Source organism: Harmonia axyridis, chromosome 1 (assembly GCF_914767665.1).
Source record: "Harmonia axyridis chromosome 1, icHarAxyr1.1, whole genome shotgun sequence".
In the NCBI taxonomy this organism is placed as follows: domain Eukaryota; kingdom Metazoa; phylum Arthropoda; class Insecta; order Coleoptera; family Coccinellidae; genus Harmonia; species Harmonia axyridis.
In genome coordinates this window covers 7153274-7168046 of record NC_059501.1, presented here as the reverse complement: position 1 = coordinate 7168046, position 14773 = coordinate 7153274, and the positions used below count along the sequence as shown (strand labels likewise).

The following is a 14773-nucleotide window of genomic DNA, read 5'->3' as shown; positions in this document are numbered from 1 at the left end:
TTGAGTGAAAAAATTTGTTCTGTTTGTGAATGAATATCCGAATGGATTAGTATCCAGTTCACAAATTGCCAACAGAGTAGGCTATGGAATAATTTCACCTGCTATTTTTCAAAGAATGAAATATGTATATGAAAGTATGAATATGAAATGACGGTTGTTCTACTAGCTCTATGACAAACATTGTTTGATGAAAGCTGCACTCATTCTAAACATTTCATTTCCTATGAAAATTTTAAAATAAATCTGTATTTATAATATCTACTGGCATCTATGGTAAATCCCATCCCAAACGTTGACGGTAAAGCGTTTCTGGAATCGTGTTGGTCTAATGGCTTATACGAATTTTGCAGTGCCAATACATATTCTTTATGATTGTTATTGATACCGTCATTAGTGAAACAAGCCTCGTCAGATCAATTGACAAACGAAAAACTTTGTGCATATTGTTGAAGTAAGCTTTGATATTCTCATTAATCGACCTACAATTAATTCAAACATGAAGATGAATGATTTTGAATTCCTATAACTTCTCAACGAAATCGAATCAGATCTAAGTAAAAAAAATATTGTGGATGAGCACAATTATCATCTGTCAAAGTTTGGCATAGTGCTTGTAGCCCCATATAGAGCAATGTTAAGCTAGTCGCTCCCTATATGATTTCGCTCCCTATATGTTTTAATAATCTGATTCCAGACAGAATTTGAATTTTTCAGCCACAGATTTCCATAAATAATCTAAAGATTCTAAAGTACCTAACGTTTATTCTTTTAATGTTACAAAGATGTTGTCCAATGTTAAAATAGAAATAAAGCACTAAATTTAAAAACTCCCCATTCATGTTTCTTTCATTGCTTAATACCTCTTCCCAAGGAGTAATGGGTGAAATGATTACTTTGGAATGTGAATGAATGTTTTCATAAATAACAAATAAATGAAAATAATTCTCAATCGTCCTTAGAAAGAATGCATTACTTTAAAATACCCAAGTTCCCAAAAATTAAGAATAGAATGAATTTCCTGATATTCACATACAAAAACTGCACCTGTTGTTTACCAATTGTGATCAAGTTAAACTGGTATTTTCAAAATCTATTACAAATTCATAGTCATTCAATGACTCATCTACATAAACATGTTGTGAATTGAAGTGTCTTGAACCTTCTGAACTGATTTTAAATTGAATAAAAAAATCATTTGATAGGGATATGATTGAAATTTCATTATATTGATGAAAAAGTACATTGTACCAATGAACAATTTTTTTTTCATTTTAATAATACTATCAAATTATTGTATGCACCACAAAATCCCAATATTTGTTTCTTATTCAGTAAAGTTTCAAATTATTATCTTTACCTAGTAATCTAAATGCAAATTTCATCTAATGCATATGTATCTAATGTAATATAAGTATAGCTTGTCAAATAACCTCTATCTTGTTGTTCCATTCAGAAACCTACAATTTAGTGGATACTGTGTTGGGTGGTCATCACCTGTTTGTATTCCTGTTTATGTAATAAATAAATTTACCTTTTCATTCGATATTTTTGTTTTTGGCCAAAGTACTTGAAATCTTGAAATAAAAGGAACAATACTGAAAACTGTACGAAACCGAATAGAATAGTATTATCATTGACATTGGTAACCAAACAGAGTGATCACAAATTGAAGGTACAAAATTAGAGATTCTTTGGATAATTTCGAAGCATAAAGTCCTTCTAATCAAACAATAGCAAACGCTTTGTTTTTCAGATACTTTCAGATACTTGTACTCCTCCTGTTTGTGATTTTTTTTAATATAGTTTATTGTGTTTCGATTAGATAGATCATTAGCACTACGAAACTATTACATTTTATTTATTATTATTTGCATTTTTATATAAAAAAGATACATAAACTAGTCACATTTGATTGATCAGGTAGGTATCTTCTAGGAATTTTATAAATACATTATTGCATCCAGGGTTTCGAACTGTCCTAAGTTCTCTTCTAGGCTGTTCATAATACCATTTACATTCAAAATTAGAATATCAGATAATACCAAATTTCTAGCGAAATGAAGGTGCCATGAGAAAAAAAATCATGAAAAAAAGCTTCAACATCCTGTATCTCGAAAACAAAGCGTTTGCGGGGTCATGTTTATAGGACATTTTATTCTCAAAATGACCCAAGGAATCTACCATTTTCATTCGTACCTCCAATTTTGGAACACCTCTTGTATAGTTCCGAATTAATTCAGAACTGGTCCCAAATAAAATCCGAGGGTTTAATTTGCAACAAAGTTGGCAGTGATTACTCATGTTTCTCCCCTATTTTTATTCAAAATTCATCCTGTCCCCCGTTAAGTTCCAATCGTTCCAACCAACCCTCCTACCCCCAACCTAATTAAACCACCCCATGAAGAAATTCACCCTAATCCCTAATCGAGAGCAAGAATCCAAAACCGATTTCAACAACCCTGGTCTTAACGACCGATTCACTCTGGGGAATTCCGTTCGAATTTCTTGGGGGTGTAATCGATAAAAATGGTGTTTGGAAAGTCAGGGCTCTCCTAGACTCTGCGAGTGGGCAATCCATCAAGCAGACAGAAGTAAAACCCAGGCGGGGCCGTTTACAGTTTGTTAACCAATAATAATCACCTCCAGAGTGGCCATCTTGGCCCGACGGACCTTCTGGATTGAATTTCGGACGTTAGAAGGTACGGTATGTCGAGAAAGATTCGTGTGGAGGTTTTTGAGACATGAAAATATTAGAAAAGAAGTTGGAGAAATTTATTTATTATTGTAGAGCCCTGAAGATGTAACATTTGATGGAGTTCGAAACGTCGTCGTAATATAAATTATTCATCTTCCTCTGTTTTTCAATTCTTCCTATTAATACCTATTCTGAATGCAATCAAAAGTTCAATGAACTGTCAGCAGCTTGTTGAAATTTGTTTTTAAAGCAATTTTTTTAATAGATCATAGAATACAATTACTCAATTATGTGATAGATACATTCAACACAATGTAACACTTTTTTGGAACGATTTTTTTTTTTTGAGGTAACGAAAATATATACAGGGTTTTGTAACAGTAGCGAGTTGCTTCATAGGAGAAGAAATATATATCTAAAGTTTCATAGAGTTACCTTGAGCACTCCGTAATTAAAAAGTATTTTCGGTCACACAGGGTCCAAACTTTTTTGTATACCTCATACAAATCCTAACTTTGAAAATATTGATGGTTTTTGAATTATTTCTTTTTTTTTTATATTAATCACTCGGAGTATTTGGTATTACCAAATTAGGGTGAGTTCTATTTTGGAATTCATTTCTAGTCAAATATTATACACGAGTTACTCCCTATAACATTATATCTGTAAAAGACCAGTGATAAACATAAAGGGTATGAAAAACAGCTCTTCATTTTGTGAATGGAAATTCGCATAATTTTCCTTACCGACTCAAAAGATGTGCAAACTAGAGCTCTACTTTCATATATACCAAAACAAGTATCATTTCGAAAAATGGTAAATTGATATTTCTTCCCTATAATTTCAATGGCCACTTTAGAAGTCGAATTCTAGTTTCCTCATCAATAATTGTAATTGTAATGGTATCGTCTCAAAAGATACGCCAACAAAAAGGCTCTATAAATTTCATTGAGTATACTACAAGGTGAAATCCACTGGTGTTCCTTAAAACAGCTCTTTTTTCGAAAAATGTAATTTCATCAGTTCAATATTATTATTCAATGCTGTATAGTTTTCGGAAAACGATTAGTTTTTGAGCTTTTGAATTTTTAAGATCTGTTTCTGAATTTTGAACACTAACTTTCAAACCAAATTTCTCATAGAGCCTGAGAAAATCTTTTGTTCTAACACATTCAAGACCTTTACTGACTATATCTCAAGGTTAATATTGAAAAAGATTTGTAACCTAAGCAAAATGGTCTCAATGAAATGAGTGCAATCAGTATATTTGTTACTGATAATAATGGTGAATAATAAGGTGAATTGAATTCACTCAAATTAAAACTTTTTAGGAAATAATAATAATAATTTCAGTGGATTTGATTTTTTACGATCAATTTCTTTTTCTGGATACAACCACTAGTCTTTTATTCTGTAGTTTCTCAATTAATAGCCCTATAATTATATATTCAAATTATCGCTTTAGTATTGAAAATGTTCATAATTGAAGAAAGTGCTCAAATTACTTGAATAACATCCTATACCATTTTTTCTTAATTCCTTCTCATAACACAAGTTTTGATGGAAAATTGAATTCCACAATCATTATAACTATCTCTCTTGAATCGTAAATGAAAATTGAACATTGTTCATTACATCCATGCTCTTGTCTCTTTTATTATCTTTAAGTATATTCATTTTCATATATATCAATGAAAATTCATTCATAATTCAAGATTATGAGCAGCAGAGTTTTTTCCTCTATCTAAATATATATAAACAGTCAAATTGTCATTTTGTGAACAAATATAGAAAAAGCACATCAAAACAAAACAGAAAGTATACAAAATTGTTCATGCATTCTAAATAAACATATAAAACAATGAACTTCAATCCAAATCATGCTAAAGTCTTCATGGCAAACACATCCACTACCTTGGAATTTATCAGGACTTCATCAGCTTCTTAGGTAGCATTGTCCGGTAACTGCAATCCTTGTTTTCTCGAGTGCTATAAGAAATATATATTAATCTTCACCGTCAATAAAACTTGTTGAAAACGATTTACCTTAAAAGATTTCCTCCACATTTGTCTATAAAGAATTATGAATATAATAATCCCAAGATAACCGTTAATTCGCTTCATCATTATCGCTGCAAAAATAATCACATTAATAGGCTTATTTAAAGGTGCATTATGTCACCTACCTGTTATTGAGTATGAAGTGTTTTTATGTCAATGTTTTCTATTTATGTTCATTTTTTTATAGTTTTTAGTGGATTTCTTATATTTTTTCTTTTTTCTTTGGTAATTGTTTCTTTTTTTGAGGGGTCTTTATGTATTAGATGAAAGGGGATGAAATAATACAGTGTTTAAATCAATTTACAATAATATTTATTTATACATATATTATATATGTCAATATATATATAAGATGAAATCCACAAGACAAAATCCAAGTTTAAAGTATAATATCAGAATTTGCAGTTATCAGTAAATTTCATTTGTAACTAAAATACCACTGGGTTGAAATTATCCCTAATTTGAGATAAATATTTTCTCAACAACAAAATGAAAAATTGATTTTGAAATCCTGTTCGCTCTTTATGAATAAATCAGAATTTGTTAGGTTCATCAAACTCAGCAAGTAATTCTATATCTAAATGTTGACACCACAGCACAAAGAACTATCTTCTATTTTATCCATATAGGTACAAATATACAGCATGTCGTACCACGACCCTAGTTTAGAGTAATATATAACGATATTTTCGAAAAATATGAGTCATACACAAGAAATTCATCATGTACATTGGTGAACTTTTGATAATAAGACTTCAGTGCAGGTGAATAGTTTTAAAATGATCCGACAATTTTAATTCTTTTTTCCTATATACTGTTTTTGTTTTTTTTATGGTTACAACTCATATTTGTCGAGAAATGATAGTCCGTTAACCGATTTTCCAGTGGGGTTCAAATAGAATTCTATAGGTACATTTTTAGAAAAGATTATAATGTTAACAAAGAATTCACTAACCTATTTAGTCTGCCCAACCCTTTTTACATATTCTTTTCTCTTTATAAAATAGTTAATTTTAAAAATTACGTATACTGAAGTTTGTAGCAGAGTTACGTATTTCGTTATCAATTTATCACTGGCAATTCAGAAATCAACAAACTTTACCGAATTGCGTCCCAATTTTAATGGTATATAAAATATGTCTCTCTCTTGCAGCAAATGAAATATTTCTATTCCAACTCGAGTGGTGTACTGAAGTTTATTTACATAGGAGAACTGAAACAGTACAGGTAAATTCTGACAAATTACACATACAATAGAAAAACTCCAGGAACTCATCGAATCGAAAACGTGATAAATTTTTCTATTTATTTTTTTGGAATTTTGTTGTCTGAGTTTACCTGTACCAAAGTGTTTAACAACTCTACAAAGATAATATTAATCTACCTTTGGCATGAAAGTGCGTTTTGTATATCGTATATTTCATATCCTTCGTTATAGGATTTATGTACAGTTTCTTTATAATTATTGGTTTTTAAACTCAAATATACATACATTTAAAGTATCTACAATTTAAGTAAATAATCTACTTGTACACTTTCACTTAACCATTCATATATTCTCCTTTTTGACTTTGAATCCACACATTTTTTTCAACGCAGTAAATTTCCAGTTTTACCCAAAGATTCTCACTTGAAAAAATTTTTTTAAATCGCGAAGGCGACGTGAAAAAAACGAAAAAACATTTTTACACTTGGGGGGGGTTGGGGGGTACGAATGGTGGGGAGGGGGGAGTTTTCAATTTGGCAGTTTTTCTGCTTCACTATAAGATTGCACGTAACACTGGCCTCTAAAAAAATTCGTGTGAGTCCAACTTGAATTTCGCGCGAGAAAAAATATTTAAAAAAAAAATAATAATAATAATAATAAAAATTATATTATCTACATTTTCATAAATAAATAAACTATAATATCGCTCTGTCATATGCGCTCTTCGATATATATACTAACTTATATCGACTGAATTATACACAAAGACTTTCTGAAGAGGTCATTACGGTTGCGTTGGGACACTTTGGGGGGTTCCGCCGAAAATGGTCACAACTTGCGGTACGGGCGTACAGGGCCGTACCTGGAGGTAAATGCATTTCGAAAATGACTACAATGTATAATTAGGTACATGGTTGAAGTTCAGAGGACGTGTCTGTTTATTGAGGAGATCCCTGAGGACTGATATCGTCGCCACCACCTTCTGAACCGCCTTCTCCTTTGGTTTTGTTCTCCTTTTTCCACTTCATGCGCCTGTTCTGGAACCATATTTTTATCTGTCGCTCCGTTAGGCAGAGCGCGTGCGCTATTTCGATGCGTCGCCTCCTTGTCAAGTACCTGTTGAAGTGGAACTCCTTCTCCAATTCTAAGGTCTGGTACCTGGTGTAGGTCTGTCGTCCTCGTTTCCTTTCTAAAAGAAAAAATGGTATAAGTTAGGATTCTTTAAAAAACAACTAGGAACAACAAAATATTTTAAATTAGGGGTACCCCAAGGATCTGCAATAGGCCCCCTTCTGTTTGATATTATTATTTCAAAATTCGAAAGACGAAGAGCAAGATAGCTCAGTTTGCAGACAACACTGCGATCTGCTTTTTTAACCGCAAAAGCCAGAGGATGTGAAAAAAACCAAACAACAATAATGGAAGGTCTAAATATCGATTGGAAAAGAACTCAAACACATGAAAGAGATTCTAGACCAAAGCCTGAGTTTTACCAAACAATTGGACGAAACCACGAAAAAAACGAAACCATTACACGGTACCTAGACCTTTTTTGAACTCGACGTGTAAATTATTATTGGAATGCAAATTTAAAATGATAAAAATATTGGTCAATTCGAGCATCACTCAGTTCTTACACAGAACACCTAATGAAAACAGAAAGATAGAAATACCATAGGAATTCCATGATACTTGAGCAACCAACTGATTAGAAACGACAAGATAGACAATAGAACACATCATTCAATAATTGCGGGGTAAGTGCCAATAAAATCACATATTTTGTCAAATACTCGACTTGTTTCATCAACCTTCAAGAATGATTCATATACTCCGAAGCTCCTCTAACTTTTCAGTACCTTCTTCTACAGAAAGAAGATCACTTCTTCATCAGAGCCAAATTTCTTTCCCTGGAGTAACTTTTTACCATTGTTGTCGATGAACCAGGGTCTGAACAATATTTATCAAGGCATTACTTAGCTTGAGTCGTTTTAACAAACATGCTTGAGTGACGTGTTCCGGAGGCCAGTTGAAAACCCATATGAGGGAATTCAAGCTTACCTCGAAACCAACAGTAGAAGAAAGTTATAAAAATTGGACAAGAGGCGTCTGACACAAACTCCGATCTCCTATGAAACATAAAGATCTCAATAATAGAAATCTCTGGTACCTTTAGAATCGTACCTGTGTGGAACCTTCAGCTCATGTAGATTATTATACTTTGTTAATTGTTTGAGCGGGTGGTGTGGATCAATTCAGCATTATAATTTATAATAGCATAATGTTTTGATGGCTAGCAGACAATCAGTCAATTTTTCTAATTATAATTCATAATTGTGTTTTCGTCAGTTGATACCATTGAAAAAAAAAACACTTGGCCTATTATTTTGGAGACACCAACAGTTATAATTGAAACTATCACAAAAGTTCAGACAAAATCGATAAAGAAGTACAAAAACGAACTTGATTGATGAACCACGTAAAAAGATATAAATACTTTCAAATTAAAATACTACAATTTCTTCACAACTTTTGAGAGAAAGATGAACAATGAATTCTATAGGCAAAATGTTTGTTGTTTATTACAAACCCTCCTCGAAGTGCTAATGAATTTATACAACTAGGGTGCAGAGCCAGCTTTGAAACAATTATATTAAAAAAAAACATTCGGATCAATTTCAAAAGTTGAAAATGATGCTCAATCTAAAAAATTAATATCTCAAAAACCATACAACGAATGATCCTGCAATCGAAAACATATATCTCTACGTAATAACCGAATACAATACTTTTTACCGTAAAGCCCTAGCCCCAATATTTTCGGCGTTATGAACACCAAGAATCCGCCTCGAAGGACCAACCCGCATCCAAATCCACAATTCGACAGGACAAAGAACGCTATAACCGACGTCGCGAGGAGAGGGGTTTGTTCGATCCCCTTTTTTTTCAAATCCTTCGTATTCCCCGTGGTTTTCAGTTATCTAATTAACGATATTAGATTCGGATGCAAGACTGCGACCATGATGGACGCAACCCTGCCTCGAACGAGACGTGTAATTATTTTCAGGCCGAGCGTATACCCCGATTTGATTTATCGCAACACGGACATGCAGCCTGATTAGTTCGATGGTTCTTTAATTAACGTATAAGGCTGACGCCTTGCGTCCAAGTCCCCCGTCTATTTTCAGGCCGATGATGGGTTCTTGATAAAAACGCGGGGAAGATGAGGAATGTCGTTGCTACGGGGGTCGCCCAACAATTTATGCATATAGAATTTTTCTTGTTTATTTTAAACGTTGTGTTAAGGGTTATGAATTATTGTGACTATAATATAGACAGTAAACGATATTCAGAATGGAAATTTTAAATAATTTAACTTCAAACATAAAAAAATATCTCCCCTATCATAGTATGACAAAAATTTCATTGAAAACCAAAAAAGCTAACTAGATACACCCAATTTGGTTGATTGCTAGCGAGTATCATTACAAAATTTCTGTCAGACAGTATGGAAGAAAATGAGGGATCTTTGAAATTCCTAATCATCCTACAGAGAAAAAATTGGCAAAACTTTAAACCATCAAATTAGTAAACAATCAAGAAGCACCAGTGGGCATCATCAGAAAATAAAATGCAGAAAAAGATTGAGAAAATGCATTAAACCATCAATATGGGTACAAACAGTATTGTAGGAAATGGAAAGAGGAAGAGAAAAATGTATGAGAAAGAGAGAAGAATATTAACGAATGGAGTATAAAAGTACAGAATATAATAATTGAAAAGTAGAAAATATATAGAAAAAACTGAGTTAATGATGGTAGGATATAGAAAAGATTCCATTGACATCATGAAAAAAGAAATGATGTGGGTTATGATGTGGAAGAGAGAAGAAGAAACATTAACAAATAGTTACAAAGCCAAAGGTAACAATTAATAGTCAAAAAAAATATATATACCAAAACATTTGAAACAGAAAACAGTATAAAAAAAAAAAGTTTCACAAGAGGGTTTTGATGAAAAGGTGCACAGGAAAAGAAATTTGGCTCCAACGATAAAGGTTAATCCTAATTGGAAAACAAAGACGAATCTTTCTACAGAAAACGATATAGAAGAGAGAAACGTTTTAGAACATGTATCAGTCTTGGAGGTGACTTAGTTGACCAATAAAGTTGAATTTTGAAGAAAAGTTGGGCTCGAGACTTATTGAGTGAGATGTTAAGCCATCTGAAAAATTGAACTGTTTCCTCAGATGCTCAGCAATATAAAAAAGCCTCCTCCAATTGAGATAGCGATAAACATATCTTTGCAGTTTCATCTTTTGGAGATACTCAATACTCAAATACTTCTGAGCATAATTCTTTCATTTTTAAAATTATATTAAACTGCCATTTCGCGATATACAGGAGGTCAAAAAAAAAGTTTACAAATATATTACGAGAAATCATTAAGATCTACTTAAATTAATTCTTGGAAGTCCATAGTTCAAGATGACATACATTTTGATATACTTAATAGCCGCTCTAACCTCCAAGAAACAACCTGAAACCAATGGCCAACAGAGCAGAATTACAGACTGCCACAACGCCAACCGCATGTCAAACTTCTTATCCGGAACGTACCCGTTTATCAAAAAAAAAAATGGAATAGTTCCCCGGAGGTAGCTACAGCGGGGGCGGCAAGCAGGGAGAAAATAATTATATACACGGGGTTCGAAGGGGGCAAAACTCGGCCTTGCCACGCCAATCAAGCGACCCCCGGGGGGGTCCGGACCGTATCCCAGATAATGAGTTTATAAACGACGCATAAATCATCCACGTACGGTCTATCGGTATCATCTCCGGTGCGTCACTTGGTCATCTGCGACGATTGCGTTGCGATTTTCGATTGCGCGATCCGTTTCCGACGTTCGACTGTCGAAATTCGTTCCGCCATCGTTTTGACTGATGGGCAGCGGCGCACAGATTTGATTTTAATGAGGGGTCGGAGATTTTTTTTTTGTTTCGGAATCGAATTATATGGCGTTGTTGGGATTCTGGGATGGTCGTCTACCTGATGGCGCGGGAGATCTGATTGGGGGTTTCTACGAATTCGTTCTTGGTGTTTCATCGAAAGTTTTCGTTTGATTCACCGATTTTTTCGGTGTGGTTTGACCAATTCGAGGCAAAAAAAAGATGGGAATGTTTTCTTGTGAATGTTTGTCGTTTGTGAGAATCTTTCGTCATTCCCAAACAGTTTTTTTTGCATTATACAGAGTTCCAATTAGCAGATTCGTGATGATAGGATTGAGACAGTGATCCAGTTAAATTTTGGGCCACACTTTATAATTTACTATTTTCAAGATTGAGGAGCAATTGGGACGACAAAAATGTTGCTCAATGGCTAGTAATTTAATGAGTATATTATGACTGAAATTATGAAAGCTAATTGAAATGATGAGAGACGAAGTTTGTTGTCTGAAACTATGAAGGTAATTTGTTGCAGATTTCGAGCAGGTTATGCTCCCAATGATGAGTCAAGCAAAAAAACAATTGGTAATAACATAAGATCAATTGAAAAACATTTGATATTGATGGATAATCCACAAAAAAAAAATAAGTGTAAAAAATTCGAGAGTCGAGACATTTGAATTGAAATGTAAAATAATAGCCCAACAGCCTTGCAAACAATGAAGAAAGAATGTTAGATAAAGTTATTTGAATAGAAATTACAGCAACTCAACAGCAGAGGACGGTATCTACCAGAAGCCGGTTCAATACTGAATATTGTGGAACCGCATAAAATTATTCATTGATTAATAAGAGAAATGCTTCTGGTTTTTCGTTTGTTCATGTGAGATAGATTTATGAAATAGGCAAGTCATTTTGCCGGAGAATATACGTTCAAAGGTTCTGCAAGCATTAAATAAACTACAACCCTAATATATGCTTCTATTTCAACAGTTATTACGAGAAGGGAGCTAAACAACTCCAGGAAATCAACAACAAGAGGACACTATCTACCAGAAACCAATTGAAAAATATGCAATGGCGTATAATTCATTATTTACGAACAAAAAAATTGCTCCTGTATATCTGTTGGTTTTTTCAACGTCCCTGTATTATACGGAATTCATTTCGCTGGAGAATATGCGAGTATATTGCACTATATCATTGTATATACTCCTAATCTAAGATATAAAGAAATTTTACTTAAAATTTGCTCACTAACGATTACCAATAAGTAAGATTTAACCCTAAACCAAGCGTCCCATCGTATTCCTGCCACCAAAACGTTCTATTTTAGTTATTTTTTGAGCATCCTGTTACGAGACCTGATTAATTATAACAAATAAAGGAAAATTCGAAAGTTTTGAGTATAATTGCCCAACGATCCTGCAACCATTAAATAGGCAATCAACCAAGAGGAGAGTGATGAACAACATCACCTACCAGTCAGTTAAAAACTGAAAAATAATGAAATGGCATATAATTCATCATTCACTAATGAAAAAATCGGTTCCATATTTCCATTTGTTTGCTTTGGACGTCCCTTTGAAATACGGATGTCAAATTGCTGGAGAATATGCGAGTATATTGCAGTATATCAATGTATATACTTCGAATCTAAGATATACAGTTGACATCCTTCAGCATCAAAATAAGCCGGATCTACTCGAGTAACCGAATAAATCAACAAGGTAACAAATACAAAATCAAGCCGAATCGAACCCCCACAAAAGAAGCGCCACGTCGTCTTCCTCTCTCCCAAACGTTCTATTTACGTTATTATCTGAGCATCCTATCACGAAACCTGATTAGTTAATAAATAACCGTCTCTTCCGCCTGAGGAACAACACACAAAAATAGTTTTCCGATAGATATATATTGCGTTTCTCCCGTTCCCCCCGCAGCCCTCCTCGCCCCTCTTCTGGCTTCGATTCACACACATGTTCGTTCCCACTTTTTGCCTCCATCGTTATACGTCAAGACGGGGTCGTTTGTCTTCCTCACCCTTGAAGTTTACAAGTTTGTTACGCCTTTGGATTTCACATTTCGGGGTCCCGATGCGAGCCTCGGCGGGTTCGGGGAAAGTTGACTCATTTCGCTCCCTGCGAACGCCGCCGTCTTCAGCTTGCATTAGTCCCCGGATTAAGGGAGATTAAGATCAGGTGGAAATAATTGAATTGTCTTGTTTGACGCGTTCGGGGTAGATCGGATTTTGAGTTGGTCCTTCAGGTCGGATTCGCAGCTGCTGCAGCTGAATTTTATGGCGATTGTGGATTGAGAATCGATGATGGCGGTTTCAAGTCATTGGGTTCGATTTACTCATGGAGAATTCGAGGTTGAAATGATTTCTGTCCGGCAGACTGATCAGTACACGATGACTCTTGAATGGAATGCGCTAGAGATGTGAAATTTTTAAGATATGTCAAGGGTCCGTATATATCGGTAGAGTACATTAATAGGTGAAATCCGTTTAATGGTTTAAGAGTTACCCACTGAAATTTTGAGGTTCTTATGATTAGAAAAATAACCATTCAACCGATCTGAAACTTTATATTCAGTTGCAAAATAGCAAAACGACTCTTCTAACGAAAAATCATGAGGAGCATTGCAAGATAAATTTTTTTTTGTGAATATTCGCTATCTCAAAATCCATGCGTTAAATACCAAAGTAATCTAAAAATTCAACTAGGTAAATAACTTTCACACAGGAAAAAATAGTCAACCACAGAATATTTTTCGGAGAACGATCTGATTTGTTTAGAACTTTTTCTGTTCATCGAAATATTCCGAGATACAAGATGACACAAGAAGCTTGGAACTTTGGTGACCTACCAAGTGGACGGTGAAAAAAAAAGAAATTTCTATATTTCAATAGAAAGAACTTAGAATGAAGATTTTTTTTCTTCGACGATTTGATAAAGATATTTCAAGCTGATTATAGAAAAATCATAGAAAATTGAAAAATAATATAGGAAATGGGGAAAATTTTGCAATCACAATTCGCAAAACAAAAGCATTTTTGGCTGACAATAGTGAAACTGATGGGAAAAATTCGATAATTGCGATAACGCAGTGATCTGAAGAATTGAATGAATGATTTTTTATAGCTGGAATTGGAGATATTGATGTGAAAGGCGTTTATTTCTAACAAGACTGCGCTACGTGCCTCAAAAGAAACGAAACAATCGCAATTTTGCAAGAAAAGCTTCCTGGTCATGTTACATCCCGAAGAATTTGATTACAACTTGCCCCAATATTTGATTTAACACCTGGAACCACTTGAAATATAAGGTCTATGCCAATGATCCACAATCGATTCAAGACCCTAAAGATGGAATTGATCATGGAAAATCCAATGAAAAGGATGTGGCGGCCATTTGGCTGATATCGTTTTCCACCATCAACTTCATCAACAACATAACTTCCTCTTCACAATGAATTAAATATACATCGATTCCTCTTAAAATATACTCGTTTTTTTATCAGTGTTCTGCTTATTGTTTCATAGAAATGTTAAAAAATGCCTTCGTTTTTTTTGCATATCCATATTTTTCCGTCAGAACTAGATTGAATGTTTTTCTAGGAACAAATTAAAAAAAAAAGTTTTCAAATCAACAGGCACGTTTAACCAATTATTATAATACATTGTAATAATTACACCAGTTTTCAACGAAAACTTTCATAATTTTTAATGTTACCTCTTCACGAGTACCTACCGTTAATTTGAAGACCAACTTCTCAGGATATAGACAAGATAAATAGAAATACAGTCACGCACATCAAAGCTAAAAATTCCAGAACAGATCGAGCAGAACAACCATCAAT

General features: G+C 33.8%; 1 protein-coding gene across 7 annotated transcripts in view; it reads right to left on the bottom strand.

The window, feature by feature from the left end:
• Positions 1–5051: 5051 nt before the first annotated feature.
• LOC123674946 (homeotic protein antennapedia) overlaps positions 5052–14773 on the bottom strand; it is a 315971-nt gene continuing 306249 nt past the window's right edge. For all 7 annotated transcript variants that reach the window (XM_045610162.1, XM_045610147.1, XM_045610139.1 and 4 more), the window contains one exon: positions 5052–7152. In XM_045610162.1, coding sequence (XP_045466118.1) covers positions 6902–7152 — 251 coding nt within the window. In that variant the 3' untranslated portion in view covers positions 5052–6901. The remainder of the gene's footprint in view (positions 7153–14773) is intronic.